Source organism: Leucopleurus acutus, assembly GCF_964270905.1.
Source record: "Leucopleurus acutus genome assembly, chromosome: 6".
NCBI classification, from domain to species: domain Eukaryota; kingdom Metazoa; phylum Chordata; class Mammalia; order Artiodactyla; family Delphinidae; genus Leucopleurus; species Leucopleurus acutus.
Window position 1 is genome coordinate 7352593 of NC_139149.1, and position 20925 is coordinate 7373517.

General features: G+C 41.1%; 1 protein-coding gene across 3 annotated transcripts in view; it reads left to right on the top strand.

Moving 5' to 3' along the window:
* SAP130 (Sin3A associated protein 130) overlaps positions 1-20925 on the top strand; it is a 75182-nt gene that overhangs the window by 6638 nt on the left and 47619 nt on the right. For 2 of the 3 annotated variants that reach the window (XM_082841625.1, XM_082841626.1), the window contains exons 3-12: positions 2535-2770; positions 3485-3643; positions 4861-4972; positions 5994-6118; positions 7751-7875; positions 13491-13638; positions 13809-13899; positions 14108-14212; positions 17795-17936; positions 19902-20023. In XM_082841625.1, the coding sequence (XP_082697751.1) occupies positions 2535-2770; positions 3485-3643; positions 4861-4972; positions 5994-6118; positions 7751-7875; positions 13491-13638; positions 13809-13899; positions 14108-14212; positions 17795-17936; positions 19902-20023 (1365 nt within the window). The remainder of the gene's footprint in view (positions 1-2534; positions 2771-3484; positions 3644-4860; positions 4973-5993; positions 6119-7750; positions 7876-13490; positions 13639-13808; positions 13900-14107; positions 14213-17794; positions 17937-19901; positions 20024-20925) is intronic. The other variant, XM_082841627.1, reaches the window with a different exon arrangement.

A 20925-nucleotide genomic window follows, 5' to 3' on the forward strand; every position in this document is an offset into this window, starting at 1 on the left:
ATACCTCAATAAAGCGGTTTTAAAAATCAAAAATTTTTAAAAATCTGAATGACCTAGGAGAAGGGTCAATGTATAGCAGAATATAAAATATGTTAATCTTTTCTCCCAGCACTTTTTTCCTCCAAGAGAAAATTTCTGATTTTTTTTCCTGAGGAGATCATTGAACAAGGACTCAGAGTACATATGGATATTTATTCTAGAGTTGTTGACAATAGCAAAAATTTGGAAATTTTTGCTCATCGATGATATAATGGTTTAAAAAGGTATAGTACATCTATTCAATAGAATTTCATTTAGCACTTTTGAAATGATGCGGTGTATATTCTGTATTACTTAGCGATTCCACTCTTAGGTGGAATCCAATAGCAATGGTAATGTTCACCAAAAGTCATACACGTGAATAATTACTAGCATTCCTATTCATAATAGTAAAAAAAAACCTGAAAACTAACTGTGAGTAAAATGGGTAATTTGTGATTTATTCAAGCAATGGCATACTGTACTGAGAATGAAGGAGCTATGGCTACATGTAATAATATGCACAAATCTTATACCTATAAGTGAGAGAGACAAGAACCAGGTACATTTGTTACGAGTATATATATATATATATATATAAGTTCAAAAATAGACAACAGTAACGTATAGTTTTAGAAGTTAGCATAGTGAGTATCATTGGGAGGTACAGTGACTGGAATCAGGCTGAACAGAGGGTTTATGGGGAAGCAGTAGCATTCTGCTTGTTGATCTCGGGGCTGGTAACTCGGGTGTATTCCGTTTGTAAAAGTTCATTGAGCTATACACTTGTCTTTATGAAGGTTATAGTTAAATAAAAAGTTAAGTAAATAAAAACCCACCTAAGATTAAAGAGCTGAGAAGTGTCTGACGTTTTACCAAAATAGTAACTTGGTGCCTTTAGGGGATAGACTTTGGGAGCAGTTTTACTTTCTTTATAGTTTTCCAAGTAATTAAAATTTTTTATGTAAGTATAATCTTTATGTTCAGAAAAATAATGTCAGTGTTGTTTTGGGAAAATGATAGTGCAAATTAATATTTTCACAGACTCTCCTCTTTCATTACATTAGTTCCTTGATTTTTAATAAATTTTTTATCATTGTGTTCTGAATTCACAGCATTTTAAAATTTATTTTTAGTTTTATTTATTTTTGGCTGCATTGGGTCTTTGTTGCTGCACACAGGCTTTCTGTAGTTGTGGCGAGTGGGGGCTACTCTTCGTTGCAGTGCGCAGGCTTCTCATTGCGGTGGCTTCTCTTGTTGCGGAGCGTGGGCCCTAGGTGCACGGGCTCTAGAGCACAGGCTCAGTAGTTGTGGCGCACAGGCTTAGTTGCTCCGTGGCATGTGGTATCTTCCCGGACCAGGGATCGAACCCGTGTTCCCAGCATTGGCAGGCGGATTCTTAACCACCGCGCCACCAGGGAAGTCCCAGTTCCTTGATTTTTTTAACTTAATTTTTAAATACGTTACGTGTTCTCATGGTCCAAAATTCCAAAAGAAAAAAGAATATACACTGAAAAATATCTCTCCTTCCTGTCCTCCACTCATCCACTTTCTTTCCTTTCAGGCAAACAAGATGCTTTGGAGATATGTTATCCATATTCAAATACAAATGTATTTATATTTGTGTGTATTTTATTTACTTTTTCTCTGTTCTGTACCTTGGTATTTTCATATATCTTTTTCACTATATATATATATATTATACATTTTCCCATAAGAGTACCTAAAAAGCTTTCTTGTTTTATTTTTATAGTTGCATGGTAGTCTGTTGTGTGAGTATACCATAATTTATTTAACCAGTCCCCTATTGATGGACATGTAGGTTTTTCGGTTCCTTTGCTAGTATAAAAATACTGAAACAGATAACTTGTACCTGAGTCATTTTACACACATGCTGTGTATCTATAGGGTACAGTCACGCAAGTGGAATTGTTGAGTCTCAAAGGGTGCATGCATTGTAATAATGATAGAGCTTTACTTGTTCACTCTGTAGGGATTTGGACTGAGAAATTGGTTACCTTTTTTGGGGGAGGTGGATGCCGCACCACACAGCATGCAGGATCTTAGCTCCCCGACCAGGGGTCAGACCTGTGCCCCCTGCAGTGGAAGCATGGATTCTTAACCACTGGACCGCCTGGGAAGTCCCCAAGTCACCTTTTTAATATTAGGTTTTTATAACTTTTTAAATAAATATTTTAAATGAAATTGTCTTTTATCTTATATTACAATTTCAAGTATTTGAGGTCATTCTAGATAGTTTTCAGGCCCTTTGTTCATAGGAGTAGGAAATTACAATCTTTAAAACAAGTCCCATGTTCCAAAGGTGTGACTTTCGAGTTTGCTCTCCATCAGGGGAATTTGATGCCCAAATTTTCCTTGTTAAGAAAATCTCAGAAGGAAACGGTCAGTTTATCAACCCTGCAACTTAGCTGCAAGCGCCACTCTTACATGTGCTGTTATATTATTTGATATTGGAAGGGCATGACACGCTGTTTCACCCTTCATGTCTTCACTAGTCAACGATGAATCTAGTCGAGATGCTGAAGTCACTGCCAGGGAGCACGTGGGTTCCAGCAGCTCCCTACAGTCCCGTGAAGAGAAGCAAGAGCCTGTTGTGGTAAGGCCCTATCCACAGGTGCAGATGTTGTCTACACACCATGCTGTTGCATCGGGCACACCTGTCACAGTGACAGCCCCGCCAGCACATCTGACGCCAGCAGTGCCACTCTCATTTTCGGAGGGACTTATGAAGGTAATGGAGAGGTTTAAAATTTCACATTGAACGACAGCTAAAGACTGGCTAGTATTTCTGACAGTGCTCACAGAGTCTTAGGCTGTATCCTAGGATCATAGCTTTTTCTTTTTGACCTATCAGTTCAGCTCCTCTCTGTAACTCAGAGTTGCGCTGTTCTGCAGTGCCTAGTCTCGTGCCGCTGGGCAGTTGGCATCACAGGATCTTTTCTCGTACCCATTTTGACGTGGATTTTATTTCAAGTTATGGGCATGCTAGTGTAGCTTTTATCTTGGAGTGGCACTCTTCTCCAAGGTTTTGTTTTGATAGCTTGCTAATTTGGGTGTATCAGAATATCGCCTTGTGTATTAACCATATGGATATGTGTCAGTTACTGGGAGTTTTGTTTACTTCCAGCCAAACTTGGGAGGCGGCACGGTATAGAAGAAAGAATGTGGGCTGTGAGCCATACAGATCTGGGCTTTATTCCCAGTTCTAGTTTTTACTGTCTGTGTGGCTTTAAGCAAGGGACTTAGCCTTGCTTTGTATGTTTCCACATCTGTAACATGGCAATGCTAGCACCTCAATGGAGAGGCTGTGATGCTAAGAGATAGAACATGTGAGGCTTCGGGCATCCTTCCTGGCACTCTCCAGGTTTGATTTGTGCGCGTGTGTGGAATGAAGGGCATCGCTGGAAACGCTGTTGATCTGTGTCGTGTGGTTTTCTGTTCGCAGCCGCCCCCGAAGCCCACCGTGCCTAGCCGTCCCATTGCTCCTGCTCCACCTTCCACCTTGTCACTTCCCCCCAAGCTTCCAGGGCAGGTTACCGTTACCATGGAGAGTAGCATCCCTCAAGCTGCAGCCATTCCTGTGGCAACAATCAGTGGACAACAGGTTTTTTTCCTCTTAATTTGCTGATTTTCAAACTGAGATGCCAAACTGTTGATCATTATTTACTGAATGCCAGCAGTACATTAGGCACTGGACTAAATCAAAAATTAACTGGTCACCGGTATCTGCAAGGGGACAAGAGGAGAGTGGACAGAGAAGGATGGCCTCGGGAGTGAGACCAGTATGCACAGTGGTCTTGTCATTCGGCCCGTACGTAGTGGGTATCTGCTGTGTACGAGGCACCCCCTGCAGTGTGAGAAGCAAATCTAGATAAGACAGCCCGTGACCTTGAGGAGCACAGGAGTCCGGCTGTGCTTGGTTACAGGCGCAGAACTCCAGTGGGCTGAGGACAGCCTCACAGCAGCAGTGCTTCTCTAAGGCTGTTCTCTGAGGACGGTGATGTGTGTCTCTTGGGCGACTGGCGGGTTCCCTCAGCAGCCTACCAGTTGTGAACCTTTATTTTAAAGTCTCATGTTTTAACTTAATTTTTTTTTTTTTGAAATTGCAGTCCTCCTCCATAATATGTATTTGATTTATTTAAATATTTTAAATTACTTACCAATGAAAACTGAATCTCACAACTCACTCCCTTCAAGTTTTCAGGAGAAAAATGGTATTCCAAAAAGGTGCACTGTGGTGTTTTTCATTTTGTCATATTGCTGAGTCCTCCCAGAAGTGCTGGAATGCCCACCTGAGAAGCACTGGCATCAGGATCGGGCAGGTGTGAGGAAGGGACACGTAGGGGTGAGCTGCAGAACTGATGGGCGAGTGCCCGTTGGATGCTGACTGAATTTACTTAGAGATCTTGGCTAGCATAAAGCATACGTGAGTGCAGTGGCGTGTAAAGGAAATAGTGATAATAAGAAAAAATAAGCTATAGGCCAAGACAAAGAAAACAAGGGTAAAAGACTACTATTGAAGATGAGAGTGTCTGAAAGTGGACAGTCAGATGTGTCATCAGTGATAGGAATCTAACAGCTAGCTAGATTCAAGGCAGTTGATGGGTCCTCCCTGCCCCTTACCACATGCCTGCTGGCACAGGGCATCGTGCAGTATGCTGTGAAAAGGAAACTAAATGTCCTTTCCCTTGGGGTGCTCACTATCTTAAGAGGAACAACATGACCCACATTTGGAGGCAGCTGACTTCCTAGAAGCAATGGCTAAGCACCCGTGGCTAAGACCAGGCACTTGGAAATAACGTTGCATCCTGTTTCTTGCAGGGGCATCCCAGTAACCTGCATCACATCATGACCACAAACGTACAGATGTCGATCATCCGGAGCAACGCACCTGGGCCCCCTCTTCACATTGGAGCTTCTCATTTGCCTCGAGGTAAATAAAGGCTGCGTGTTTTCTTCAGACTCCTGAAATGCAGTGACAGGTGTACGTTTGGTAGAAGATACAGTAACACAAAGCATATCCAGAATGAGGTTTTTAGAGTTGCAGGACAGCAGAAATAAACTTAGATTAATGCACATTTTTAGTGTGGCCTAATAGGTGCTTATTATAGTTGTATTGCAACACATATGTGTATGTGTGTAAACTCAGAGCAATTCAAATTTTCTGTATGGTGTAAAAATTGTCCTTTATACTGAGGAACTCCTGAAAGCTGTGGTTGTGTAAATATGGGCTTCATTTTCAATAAATAAGTCACAAATGTTAATACTGAGTATTTTTGAAGTTTAGTGAAAATGCTTAGTCAAATCTTTTTATTCACATGGCAATAAGATGAATTTATTCTTACAATTAAGTGCTGATAGGTTGTAAGGTATTAAATTTAATGAGTTTTTTCAGTTACTTGATCAGAAATTGTTACCTTCTATTGGAGAGGATAAAATTATTGTCGGCAGAATCAGGCTAACAAATACTCTCTCTCAGTGTAACTTAGTGGTTGTTCTCAGAGTGAGGTTCACAGACTGCAGGGGGATCTGTGTGAGGTCGAAACTAGGACGTGTGCCCTTTTGTCAGTGCTGATATTGGCACTGATGGTACAAAGGCAGTGGTGGTTCAAGTGAACTCTCACTGGTGGTTAAACTGCTGCAGCCTTGGCTTGAATCAGGGTAATAACAGCACCGTGCTGTGCTTCACTGCTACATACTTGCAGTTTAAAAAAAAAAAAAAAATAGCCAGTTTCATTTAAGAACACCCTTGAAGAAGCAATACAGATTATCGATCTTATGAAATCTCAGCCCTTGAGCGCACGTTCTCTTAATTTTCTGTATGATGAAATGGGAAGTATACATAAAGCACTTAAGCTGAATACTGACATACTGAGCTTATAGGGAATATAATTGTAGCTATTTAAATCATGAGCCCGGAAGCCATACTAATGAAAAAAATACTGTTTTTCCAGGTGCAGCAGCTGCTGCTGTGATGTCCAGTTCTAAAGTAACCACGGTCCTGAGGCCGACTTCCCAGTTGCCAAATGCTGCTGCAGCTCAGCCGGCAGTACAGCACATCATTCACCAGCCAATCCAGGCACGCCAGGGTTGTGGGTAGTCAGCCAGCAAGCGTTCAGCGCCTACTCTGAGTTATTCACTCTGCTTGGCACTGTGCGAGTCCTTGAACCTCAAGCGACTTTGGATCTAGCTGCCAAGATGTAGAGAAGGCTGAATTACATACAGTGTCATGTGATCCACTGTAGGAATTTAGGAGAGGTAGTAAGGGAAGGCTTTTGGTTGGGATGGGTGTGGCAGTGGGGATTCAGAGACGTGAAGGGGGGCAGCACTGTGAACAAGGCGAGGAAGGTAGTGGTGGTTGTACACAATGTGGAGTAAAGCCTAGTTAGAACTGAGGGATTCTAAGTTGGATAGGGGTGTGTGAACCCCTAGACATTTTATGCACATAGGTATGCTTTTTGAGGAAGACGGTCCATGCCTTTCAACTTTTTTCAAGGAAACCTGTGGCCTCAGTACTACTGAAGTATAACGTGTTACTGCGTGATACCATGTCTGTCTCTAAATTCGGGGCTCTAAGATGAAGACTGTAAACTTGATTTTGTACACAGCAGAGAGCTACTGCGTCTTTGGAATACACTGATATATGGTCAAAGAAATATCTTTGAAAGATTAATCTAGCTGAATTGCGTACAGAAGGTAGAAGTTCAGTGCCTTTGGGGCCAGACTGGTAGCATGTATGAAATAGCTGGATTTAAGATACTACGGAAGAGTGCTGACTGGGACGCGGGGTAAGATATGTCTAGCCTAGAGCTTTCACATTAAACAAAATAAAAGACCTTGCTGGTAATAAAACACGTTTGGAGACTGATTAGGGCCCCAGGAGTATAATGGTAGGAAGGGTTGGAGAAAGAGGAGATCCAAGGTCAAGAGCTCAGTAGTGCGGAAGACGGCACAGCAGTCCTAGTGTGAGAGGACAGGCTGTGAGAGCAGCGCCATGGGGACGAGGTCTGCAGGTGAGAAACAGGTCAAGAATGGGCAGAGTTTGCTGAGTTAACCTGCACATGGCAGGAGCAGGAAAGAAGGACTACTCAGGAGAGCTCAGATGACTGGAGAATCTGACAGTGGGCAAGCGGGTGAAGCCCAGTGTGGAACTCGTTAGTCAGGTGAAGATTTTACACACAGATGTAGGGGTAAGGGAAGTATATCCATATGGAAACATCTAGAAAGCATCTGGGCACCCTGCACCTTCCGCTGGTAAAGAATGCTGTTACCACGTGTTTGCCTTTTTTGCCCTCAGATGGCATGAGAGCCAGCATCCAGTTCTGAGTAGGCCCTCTGTGGAAAGCCCTAGGTTGTGTCGTCATGAAAAGTGTCTGCTCCAGGACCAGCGACAGCTCTGTGGGAACTAGAGCTGAAGGGCTAGATTCCAGTCTGTACTAATCGTAGGACAGAATTTTGAGTCTGGTCATATTCGAAAAGAAGGGGCTTGTGTACTCTCCAACCAGCATTGGATTTTTTGGGATAATTCTGGCTCTTGGCCTTCTAACAACCTATCTGAAAAGAGAACTCGGTTATCAGAATGGTGAGAATTTATTTTCATTTGGACATAAACACCCTTATTTCGAGGCCCAGTTTTCAAATTATACTTGCAGTGTTTTGGGCATACTGTATTTTGCTTTCAATGAAATATGTTTTTCTCTTCTCTTGGTAGTCTCGTCCACCTGTGACCACCTCTAATACCATCCCTCCTGCTGTGGTAGCAACTGTGTCGGCCACCAGAGCTCAGTCTCCAGTGATTACTACAACAGCAGCCCATGCCACTGATTCCGCACTTAGGTATATTTGGGGGTTTGAAGATCAGCCATCCTGTCATCCTCCCTTCTTCTCTCCCCTATTTCTTTTCCTTCTTTCATTCAACTCAACAAATATTTATTGAGTGCTTTTTTCTTTTTTCTAATGAGCTATATGTTGTGTTCTAGACACTGAGGATAAAGCAGTGAACAAATAAAAAGAAATTCTTGCCCTCATAGAGTTTCTGTTTGTAGAAACTGTGGCTGGAGACATACCATTAAAAAATATATAGTTTTTTAGGTGGCAGAGAGTGCTTTGGGGAAAAATCAGGGCGAATGGGATTTGGAGTGACAGGGTAGGCAGTGCGGGGAGCTTACTTTGTCATGTAAGGTGATCAGGAAGGGCTTTGTTGATAAGAATGCAGTTGAACAGAAAATGGAAAGATGTGAAATGAGCCATATGGTTGTTTGGGATAAGAGTGTTCTAGGCAGTGGGAACAGTAAGTGCAAAGGCCCTGATACAGGAGTATGTTTGCCGCATAAAGGGGCAGCAAGAGGCTAATGGTAGGAGAGTGGCCAGAGATAATTTTGGGAGGTAGCAAGGTCCCCAGGTCATGCCGAGCCTTAGGAACCACTCTTAGGATTTGGCCTGCGCCGGGGGGCAATGGGAAGCCTTAGCAGAGTTTGGAACAGAGCACTGCCATGATCTGAAGTAGCTGCATCAGCCTGGTTGCTGGAGAGAGTTGGCTGTGGGGAGGCAAAGTTGGAAGCAGGATGTTTCAAAGAGTATGGCAGGAATCCAGGAGAGATGGTCATTGGAGGTGGAAAGATGTGGTTAGATTCTGAATAGAACTTTGAAGGTAGCGGAGGGGATTTCTGAGGAAGCACGTACGGGGTTATTAGAGAATGAGAACAGTCAGGCTTTTGCCAGCGCTGGTTGGCTGTGCAGCTGGGAGAGTGGAGTTGCCTAAACTTGAGATGGGGAAGAATGGGAGGAGTAGGTTTGGGGAGGAATTCCAGACTCTGGTTTGGGGCACTTTTAAGGTTGTGCTGACTTCTGAGCACCCAAGTGGAGATGTTGAGAAAGCCTAATATATGAGTCTGGAGTCCACAGAAGAGTTCGGGAGGAGATGATTTAGGAGGGCAATATACATGGGGAGGAGGTTTATGAGAGAAAATGGCTCCCAGTTGAGAGGGCTGTCGAGGGAAGCAGTGTTCTCAAGGGAGAACCAAGATTCATTAGGGCAGGAAGATAATGGATATATTCACAGAAGAGGTTGAGGATACAGGAGATTTTGCTAAAGATGGATTGTGAGTCCAGAGGGTATAGCAGAAAGGTTGGGTGTTTGAGAAGTGAAGTCAGTACAATTAGGAGATTTACAGAGCCATACAGGGAGAGAATCTGGTCAATGAGGGATGGTCTCTGATGCTTCTTGTGAGTGACACAGTCAGGGCTGAAGACATCAAGGTATTTGTCCTCACGACCCGCAGGCATATTGTGCTGGTGAAGCTATGAAAGTTGGGGAAGGCAGTGGCATGAGAGTCTTGCCAGGAGCATGCAGTGTTCCAGTGGTCTTGCTTGATTCTTGCCATCGATTACATGGGTGCCGGGGAAAGAGCCTTCGGCAATATGGACAAGAAGTGATTCACTGGACCGAAGGAGGGATAGGGCATGGAGAACAGAGCTGTCGGGAACTAGAGACCATCCGGAAGACTTGTCTACCAGTTGGAAGCAGTCTGAGATGCCTCCTTGGTTTCTTCCTTGCTTGACCAAGTAAATGAAAAGGAAACAAGGGAAAGAAAGCAGATTTATTTATTTATTTATTTATTTATGGCTGCATTGGGTCTTCGTCGCTGTGCATGGGCTTTTCTCTAGTTGCAGCGAGTGCGGGCTACTCTTGGTTGCATTGCGCGGGCTTCTTGTTGTGGTGGCTTCTGTTGTTGCAGAGCAAGGGCTCCAGGCACGTGGGTTCAGTAGTTGTGGCACGCGGGCTCAGTAGTTGCGGCACGCGGGCTCTAGAGCGCAGACTCAGTAGTTGTGGCGCATGGGCGCAGTTGCTCCACGGCATGTGGGATCTTCCCGGACCAAGGATCGAACCCGTGTCCCCTGCATTGGCAGGTGGATTCTTAACCACTGCGCCACCAGGGAAGCCCCGGAAGCAGATTTTAAAGAGAAGGTTAAGTTTTGTGACACTGAGTGTATCTGTGGCAACAGGTAGTTGAAGAGATGTCTGTGCTTGAGAAGTCATTAACGTGGGCTACAGTTAATGCTCTAGGTATCCGAGTCTACCCAGCGGGAATAAATATAATGAGAAGAGGGCCCAGAACAGAGCTCTGAAGAAAATAACACTTACATGCAGAGTAGTGCCTAGGGTGTAACTTTAACCACTAGCTCTGTCATTTACTAGCTGTGTGTCATTATAAGTGTTTTTAACTTCCCTGATCCTTAGTCCGCTCTTCAGTAAAATGAAGACACTTTACTTCTCGGTAATTGAATATATTGCTTGAGGTACAAAGAGACACAACAGCCCAATATAAAATAGACTGTTATTCATGTTCGCTTTATAGTACCTTCAAAAAATTAATATATTCAGATGGTATGATGAAATTCAAAAGGTATAAATGTGTATACAGTGAAAACTAGGGTTAGATTTTTTTTAAACCATGTTGTTGAATTATCTTTTCCAGTGTATTGTTTTTACTAAAAAATGGATACTGAATTTTGTCAGATATATTTTTAGCATATAACTACGTTTTCACTCCTGTAACAAATATTATTGTGTGCCTCATCTGTGCCAGCCACTGCTCTAGGCACTGGAAATACACTAGGGAATTAAACAGACCAAAACCCTAATGATCAGATGGTTTTTCTACTTAAATTATCTCTAACTGTGATAAATTCCTAATGTCTGACTTCCTAGCTAATGGATGTACCGATGGGCATTTTGGCATATGTTGCATGTTTGTGATGGTGTGCCTTCAAGGTGTATTCCTGGAAGTGGGAGTGCTAGGTGAAAGAGTAAATGTCTCAATTTCCTCACCTAGAAAAAGGCGGTAGTATTACCTTCCTTGAAATGGAAGTTAATGTATAAATATTAAGGTGTAAATATGTATATATTAATACTAATATATAAAGCACTTAATACATGCCTGACATGTAATGGTCATTAACACTTTTTATGTGTTAACACTTGTTAGTTTTCATTAGAGTAAATGAAAATCAAAGACTAGTATAGTCTATGCTTTCAGAAACACTTCACATATCTAAATACTTAATAGAAATACTCTTTTGGGGGTATATTTTTGTATGAGCTGGACCTCTTAAAATATGAGCACGTTTAAGTTTGAATTTAGGAGATCCTTTCCGGGTGATTCTGTTGGCATTCTTCTTTGTTACAGGTATCTTCAGAATTGTTCCCATAATTAGATTCCTCCATCCTAAAATTTGTGATTATTTTAGTTATGTGTACATGTATCTCTCTGAATGCATTTCATTGTAAATGCTGGGAGTGGGCAGCTTTCACTGTACTCTGCTGACCTAAGTCATCAACTATTAAAAATCCAGTCTTCAATAGTAGGCTTTCTCCTCAGTAAGTTCCACCAGGTGTCATAGTTGCACCTATGACCAGGCTTTCAGCTTTCCTTTGAACTTGAATAATATACCATTTAGTTCTCTTTCTATAGGGAGAAAGCCGTCCTTTATTCAGTTTGTAAGTTTTATGCACTAATATTCCACCAGCTCTGATCTTAAAGCATTTTGAGAGAGGATCCCTGTGATGAAACCATTGGTTTGGATACGTGAGGTCCCAATCACATTTCACCCTTACGGCTCAACTTTTCATGTTTTCTTCTTCCTCATTTATAATCACATGGTTCCAAAATACAAAAACATAAAAAGGTATTCAGTAGGGAGTATCACTCCTCTGTCGCACGTCTACCAAGTTCCTATGTTCCTTTCCCTTTGCCTTTGTAAAGTAACATGTTCATAGCTTTCGGGGTATCCTTTCAGTGTTTCTTAAATACAGTCGAATTCACATGTAATTCTTAACTTTTATCCTTTTTACCCCCAAAATTGTTTAATTCATAGATTCCTAAGCTGCCCTCTTACTGCAGCCGGCAGTGTGTCAGTCTCAAGATTTTATGTTCCTCTTTGGGTTTTTTCATATAACAACGTATGTTGAAAGCTTTCCATTTCAGTACGTGGAGTTTCATTGTTCTTTTAGCAGCAGTATGATGACCCATCGTGTATGTGGATTTGAGGTTCTTTTCTTTACTTTACTATCATAAATAATATTGCAGTGAATAACTTTATATTCTTGTCATTATGCATGTGTGCAAGAATAGCTATAGGATAAATTCCCAAAAGTGATCAGAGGGTATATGTGATTGTAATTTTGATACCTATGTCTTACTGCCTTCCATAGGGTTTGTACTAGTTTATACTCCCTTCAGAATATTTAAAAGTGCCTGTTCCCTTACAGCTTGAACAACAGAGTACCCTGTCAATTTTTTGGATTTTTGCCAATCTGATAGGTGAACAATGATATATCAGTGTCTTTTAAATTACATTTCTCTTCCTCTGATGAAGACTTAGTCTTTTCCCTTTGTTAAGGGGCCATTTGTGTTTTCTTTTTAGCAAACTGACTATTCATATCCTTGGCCTGTTTTTCTATTGGGCTGTTATTTTTCTCATGGATTTCTAGGAGCTCTTCATATATTAAGATTACACTTTCACCTATGAGTCTTTTTACTTTGCTTGTAGTGTGTTTTACTGTGTTGGGAGGCTTGCTTATTGGTTTACAGAGTCAAATTTCTTGATTTTTTTTTTATAGCTTTTGGATTTTTAGAGCTTTTAATTGTTAGAAAGCTCTCCGCCACTCCAAGGCTATTAAAGAATTCTATCTTTTCTTCATGTACTTTCTTATTTTCCATTAAACCTTTCCTCATTTTCATATTTATCCTGGTGTACTGTGTGAAGTATGGATCTCATTTGATTTTTTCCAAATGGCTGTGTAGTCTTCCTAGCATCATTTATTAAGTAGCCCATTCTCTCCCCTCTGTTTGAGATGTCAACTTTGATATACTGTCAAGTTTTCTTACCATTTTTGCAATTTCAGTAGCATGCTTGCCAGATAATTTGACATGCTGTCTATGTTGATATCCCTTTCAATTATGAGGCAGTCATAACTATAACTTTATCTTTTGGTAAGGGATGATATAAAATTGGGGGAAGGAAGTCAGCGCTTCAAGGTCACAGGTTAAGCTTCCGTTAATCAAGGTTTTCTGTAATGTTACCTCAACTGTTAGAACCTTAGTGTGTATCTTCAGATTTGTCCACAGAGTGAAACGTGTTCGTTATAGTAATGCTTACTCGAGATGGTCAGAGAGTGTTGATTAATTATATCGAGGATACTCAGTATGACTAAGGATTAATTTATTTGGTTCATGGTCCATGTTGATACCTTCTAGAATGAGGCTTATGGCAGTTTCAGGAGAGAAACTCGATGGGCAGTTAACTTCATTGGTTCACATGTGGACTTCACAGACCTGTGAAAAATAAAACTCTGACTGTGATCCAGCACGAGACAGTAAGTGGCCTTGGCTGCCTGCATTGCGTCTGGAGACAAGTCATAGATCGTGATGTCTTTTCTGTCTTCCCAGTCGGCCAACTCTGTCTCTCCAGCATCCACCGTCTGCAGCAATTAGTATTCAGCGTCCTGCCCAGTCACGGGATGTGACAACAAGAATCACACTGCCATCTCACCCTGCGCTAGGGACGCCAAAACAGCAGCTCCATACCATGGCTCAGGTAAAACCAGAGATGAAGAGCCATCTGTATACTCTGTGGGTTAAAACCAGAATTGTGCAAAACTTGCTAAAAGCCTGGCAATATCGAAGGCAGTGATTGCGTTTAAACGGGATTGGGTGGGAGATGTTCCTGTTTCTAATTGTGTTCTGGGGTGTCCCCCCCACCCACAGAAAACGATCTTCAGTACTGGCACACCAGTGGCTGCAGCAACGGTAGCACCTATTTTGGCAACCAACACCATTCCTTCTGCAACCACGGCTGGTAAGTCGGCAGCCCTGCTCTTCCTGCCAGGGAGGAAGAAGGCATAAGGCGTGGGTTCATTCTTTATTTCTCAGCTTCAGGCAGAGAACAAGGATTAGGTTAGAAAAATTCTCTTTCTTTTTCCCAAGAGCTTTTCTTGGGTTTTTGAGAATCTGTAATGTGTGCAGAGAGGCCATTGTTGAAGAATTTCCCTTTTTCTCCTGTCCAGGATCGGTGTCACACACACAAGCTCCCACGAGTACAATTGTTACCATGACAATGCCCTCACATTCATCCCATGCTACGGCAGTGACCACCTCAAACATCCCGGTTGGTAAGTGGTGTGCAGCCTTCAGACAGAAGCTTACAAGGAATTTTCAGCCCCGCTGACCAGGTCTTCATATAGCTGGCTAGTGTTGATTTTTTTTTTAATTGTTAATTTTCAAAGCAACACTGACTTTAACTTTGAGTATTATTTCATATACAGATTTGGCATTTTGATGGTAGGGGGAGAAAAAAGAAGATAACCATCTCTGAGAGCTCAAAGTAAACTACTTTAACTCCACTTTTGACTTATTCATCAACCTTTACCTTTTCTGTGTTTACCTTTTTAAAAAGTAAGTTAACTTTACTGATAAAAGTTTGACAAGAGCAACAGGAAAAGCAAGAAAGAAGCAAAGATCTGGAGTGAAGAGACCTTGTACACTGACAGATTGTTCAGGAAAAATCTCTGGGTGATGCAACAGTGGGAAGAATGCTAACCCTCAAGTCACTTCCCCGAGGTTCTTATCTGGGTGCCACCCAAGGTACTTCATGACCATCCTAAAATTCCTTCCAGGCTCTGCTTATTCCCCTTTTAAATATGTGTATATCTACAGTATTAAAACATCTTTGAAAAACTTCTGGCAGCCAGACTTTAGTGATCAACAGCAGGGATTGGCAAGCTTTTTCCATAGAGCCGGATCGTAAATGCTTTAGGTTCTGCAGGCCTCACGGGTGTGCGCAACTACCTAGCTATGGACAATATGTAAACAAACGGGTGTGGCTGTGTTTCAGTTAGATTTTTTTACGGACACAGAAATTTGAATTTCATGTCATTTTCAGGTGTCACAAAATAGTCTTCTTTTGATTTTTCCCTCCCGCTGCTGTTTAAAAGTGTGAACCCATTGTTAGCTCACGGGCCAAAACAGGCATCAGCAAGGTTTGGCCGGCAAGTTGTCAATGCCTATCGTCAGAGTTGATAGCTTACTGTCACAGCTTCCAAAGCAGAGGCCGTGGCCTATGAGGCAGAACACTCCTTTCACCCACAAGTGACAGGTTTTAGTTTCTAGTGTTACCTGTGCCTTGCTTCTGTAACAGTGAGTGTGCCATCTCACTCTCCTTCACTCCCAGAGATGTGGGACAGCTGCCATAGTTTTAATCTGCTGTACTTTTAGAAGTAAGGCTGCCTTTTGTGAGAGGACGCACTGACATGCTCGACGGTCAGAAATCTGGTGACCAGACACAGAAGTGTCTCCCCTACCTGCTGTGTCCCAGCACTGGGGTGGTCCCTCCCTCCCTGCTTCCTTCCTTTGCATGTGTGACAGGCTGCAGCTTCCACAGCCCTCCTAGCAAACTTTGAAGGCACTTTTCCAGAGTAACAGTAGGACCCAGGAAACCCTTGCTCCTCTTTTAAATAACTGAGCCATTCCAGCCCTTAAATTGGTACTCAGCCCCACAGACGGCTTTTAGCAGAGAAAATAACTGCGGTCTTTTTCACGTTACTGCTCACTCCAGCTTGGCATTGGGGAAACCAAACTTCTGTCACACCCTCTGAATTTCATCTCACTTCTGCGAAGTCTGGCAGTGGGGTTAGAGGTTCAGCATTACAGCACTTTCGTTGAAAAAGATCATTGATTGTTCCATGTTGTCACTTCAGGCTGTTTTCTGGCTATACCTAACAGTGTCATCAGTTATCTGCAGCACTGTCAAGTCAGAGCCAAGCCCCTTCTTTTCATTTTTATAGTCGAGAGTCTCACTAGGGAATGTGTTGCTATGAAGAAAATCAGACCAGTAAAGAGGGGCAGCGTACCCTAGGGGGCTGTCTGGTTGTGTCTTGAACCCTCTCTGTGGAGAATTATTTAGAGATCAGTTCTTGTTAATGTCACTGTGTCTTCCTAAGAGTAAACACTGTGCAAGTAAACTCACTGAAAGTAGCAGGAGACAAATAATCTTCATTCATTTGGCTAAAACTACCAACTTCTTACCTGTCCTAAGTTACTGTATTGCTGTGTTCTCTAACTCCCCAGCTCACTTATCTTTGAATTTTTACCATTTACTAAATTCTAGATCTGAAAATCATTTGACAGAAGTGTCCAAACAGATTTAAACATCTGCTACTTAGTGTGATTGCTTTTGTCGAAGTTCCGTCAGGTTTATGCTCTAGTTTTGTTTTCTTCTTGTGTAGTAACTCAGATATTTGTTACATCATAATGGGATCCCTGTACAGAAGGGCCTCAGTTGAGAAGGGAAAACTGATATTAACCCTAGAGCATTGATTTTCAAGTTGAGGGCATAAGAGCTATATTAAAATCACCTAAGTGGCTTTTTCTAAGTGTCACTTGCTTTCTCCAGGTGAGATTAGATATTGAATTCAGCGATTGTTATTAATAGGAATGTGTTGGATCAGACGAAGAGCCTGATAACCCCAAGCATAGGGTTTTCACCTGCAGTGAATGCCCATTTCCAATAGAATGCCACCCTTATTTTCTCCACACATGACAGTGGTCTCAGAACTATAAAAAGAATCAGATGATGCCAGCCTACAGAAAACAGGGATTATCTTTGAAAATAGCCCCAACTTACCATTTCTGCATTATGTTTTTCCTGAAGTTTTTTTTTGTCTAAATAATTGAGGATGTATGGCCCTTTTAATTAGGAAAAAGTAAAGGTATGATTCATGTGTGTGTGTGTGGTTACCATCTGATGTTAGCTACTGTGCCAAACACAGCTGCTTTTTTATTGGAAGCATAATTTTCTCCTACCTTTTATGGGCACAGTGAAAACACAGGCTTACTCACTTTTCCCTCAGCACCCTCTCGACTGACTACTGATGGAAAATACATCATGCCAGCTTCTCTCTGCGTTAGCCAGCAGAGGCCATCTCGCTGGTCAAACTGGGCATCTCACCCATCATCCTGCAGAAACTTCTCCAGCTGCCTCCCTCAGAAAATGTCTGGGCCCGGGGGGGTTGCTGCTTACCTTTGGTGTTCAGCGTGCTGCACCTTGGGTAACGTGATGGCATCATCCCAGTCTCTAGTGTTTGCGTGCCTGCCGTTGGTATGACTTGGGTCTTTACAGATAGAATTAAATTTGAAAACTGTATGATCATTTTGATTTTGCCATAAAATATTATGCAAAGTCACAGGAAACTCAAAAGACTTTAGAAATCAAGTGATTTTCTAGAGAAGGCCTCCTCATAGATGAGGAACCTAAGACTTGGAAATTAAAATGACCTTCTCATTACTTACTAGCTACATTATTACTGATTAGTTATGGGCCCCTGAAAAGAATCTAAGGTGTTTGCCATTTCTGTATTCAAATTTTTGTTGATTTTTTTTTTTTTTTTTAAGTTTTCTCCTTTTAAAAAAAAGGTCTCCAAGAAGCCAGGTCAGGAGAAAAGGATGTAGTTGCTGAAAGTATTAATGTTGAACCCTGCTTTGACAGATAGCAGTGTAAATATATCAGTGTATTATTGGATTGAAATAATTCAGTTGCACCATAGGTACTCATCTTTTCATTTTTTATTTTGATTAAAACTAAAAATCCAGGCTTCTTATTACTGTTTGCATTCTTAAGATTGTTGCTGGCCAAGAATGTTTTGGCATGCCAATGAAAGCATATGAGCAGTAATGTAATTGGATTATACTTTTTGTAGCTAAGGTGGTGCCTCAGCAAATCACACATACTTCTCCTCGGATCCAACCCGATTACCCTGCAGAGAGGAGTAGCCTGATTCCCATTTCAGGACATCGAGCCTCTCCAAATCCTGTGGCTATGGAAACCCGAAGTGACAATAGGTAGGAGGGAATGTGCCCCATCGTGTCACGAATTGTTTTGATTTTTCAGTGAAACCAATTGTCCCACGAATATGGCATGTATTTCTTTATTTTCAGTTTTTCCCCCTGAAAATCTAATACATTGTGTAATTTCCTTAATTTTATGAAACTGTGCTGTATTTATTCGTTCTCCTTTTGATGAATGTTCTAGTATCTTTTTTTTGACTTGTGTACTTCTCTTTTTAATTTATTTTGAGCCATTTTGAGTGTAAGGGTGGCAGCATCATGACCTCTTATCCCCTAAGTATTTCCATTTTCATCTCAAGAGAACAAAGCTGTTCTTACTTAACCACAGTATGGGGAACTGAAACGATCCTTTAGCTTTCCATTCTCTTTCATACATTGACATTTTTGAAGAGTATAGATAGGCCATTGTTTTTGCAGAATATTCTTCAATTTGGGCTTGTTGGATTGTTCCTCGGAGTTAGATTCAGGCTGTGCATTTTTGAAGTGAATACCATTAGGTGATATGTTCTTCTCACTGTTATTACATCAGAGAGCTCATGCTCACCCTTTGTCCCATTAATAGTTATCTCAATATTAATTACTTAATGAAGGTGATGCCAGATTTTTCTGCTGTAACGGTGTACTTTTCTTTTTTGTAAATAACTAATTTGTGTGGAAATACCTTGAGACTATAAGTGTCCTTATAAGCTTTCACTCAGCAGTTTTACTTCTATTGATGATTCCTGGCTGAATCAGTTGATGGTTGCAATATGATGGTTGCAAGATAGTGACTTGTTCGATCATTTCGTTGATATTTATCAGTTGACATTCTGATGTAAAGAAAGTTCATCTATCCCCATTTATTTATTTTTCTGTGTATTTTATTTTTGAACATCTGCATGGGCTCGTGGATTTGGTTTTATTTATTCATAATTATAATCCATTACTGTCATCTATTTCGAGGCTCAAATTGTCTCCAGGTTCGTCCTTGGGAGCCCCTTCAGACTAGTTCCTGGGTTTTGCTATGTCCTGGTCATTCTGGCCCTTCCTTACTTCTCACCACATTAAGATACTTGAAACTCTTCGTGAACTTGGTCCCTCTGAGCCCTGGAATCTGCCATTTCTCCAAGGAGCCCTGGTTCCTTTGCATCATTTAGAAACTAAGATCTAGCCATTAGCTCTGTTTGTTGTTACTGGATTGTCACTACTTCTAGGCCCTTTCAGCAGGCAGAGAGGTAGGAAGTATATAACATTTTAAAAACTAAGTACATTCTGGTATCTCTGGTCTAGCTCCATTACCTCCCCCATTCCGTATTTGTATCTCCCTTCTCCCACCCCACAGTGAGAACCTGGTGGAGTGCACATGAAGTAATTTCAGAATTGGATCATTTTTAAATATTCTTGTTTGATTATTATGGCGTATAGAAATGCTTATTAGTTTTTTTCTTTTCTTTTCTTTTTTTACCAAAGTACAGTTGATTTACAATGTTGTTGTTAGTTTCCGGTATACATCAAAGTGATTCAGTTTTTTATATATATATATGCGATACAGTAGGATCTCGTTGTTTATCTATTCTATGTATAGTAGTTTGTGTCTGCTAATCGCAGACTCCTAATTTATCCCTTCCCGCCTCTTTCCCCTTTGGTAACCACAAGTTTGTTTTCTATGTCTGTGAGTCTGTTTCTGTTTTGTAAATAAGTTCATTTGTGTCATATTTTCAATTCCACCTGTAAGTGACATCATATGGTATTTGTCTTTCTCTCTCTGACTTACTTCACTTAGTATGATCATCTCTAGGTCCATCCGTGTTAAAATATTACTCTCTCTAGGTCTGTATCCTTTGATATAATTGTTTGGGATGCAATTTAGGAAACGTTAGTATGGCAGTTAAAAGTAAAAAGAGTTTGTAGGGGATAGGATCATTTGAAGGGAAAGAAGAAAAACCATTTTGGTTCATATTATCTGTGTTCCATCTATAGACCATCTGTTCCTGTTCAGTTCCAGTACTTTCTGCCAACGTACCCACCTTCTGCATACCCACTGGCTGCTCACACCTACACCCCGATCACCAGCTCTGTGTCCACCATTCGACAGTATCCAGGTATGAGCCCCACTGTTAAGATGACTTTTAACATTTTAATTTTTGCATGCAATGAGATAGAAATCGATCAGTGAATATTTCTAGTATGGATTTAATTACTCTAGCTTTTATTTTCAGATTCAGATAAGGCTGAAATCTGAAGCTTTAAGGTTGTAAATCACCACCCCTGAAATCTGAAAAGTTGTTACTTATTAGTGATAGTAGCATGATTTTATCCCACCCTGAGGATAATTATGTTAACAGTTTTTGTTATCCCTTAAAATGGAAGTGCAGTTAAAAACGAATAAAGCTGTACTCTTACGAGGCTTCTATTGTTTTGTGGGATATTTGTTGTGTTTTTAATGTTCGTCCAGTTGTGCTCAAAATTCACTATCCAGTCCGGTAAATAGTGTTCTTTTTGCCAATCCAGACTAAACAATGCTACTTAAACCTCAGGGTTTGTATAGTCTTTTCCTGTGAGACCCTCAGCTCACTTCAGGCATAAGAAAGCCAGGTTGTCAGATTGTGGCCGTTGCCTGTCTGCTGTGCCGTCCAGGACTGCAGCTGCGCCCACATGTGGCCATTGAGCATTTGAAGGGGATCTGGCACAAATGAAGAACTGAATTTTTTGTTTTACTTAATTAAAATGAGAGAAATTTCAAATATGTTTGGTGCAACTTAGTGATATGCAACTACTTTTTTCAAAATTGTAGATTTTATGGAATCAAAATACAAATCGAATATTTCTGAAATTTAGTCTCTGAATTGAGATGTGTTTTAAGAGTAAAATGTACCCTGAATTTTGAAGACATAATATGGAAAAGAGAATGTAGAGTATGTTATTAATAACTTTTATAGTGATTATATTTTGAAATGATAATTTTTGGATATATTGAGTTAAACAAGATATGTCATTAAAATTA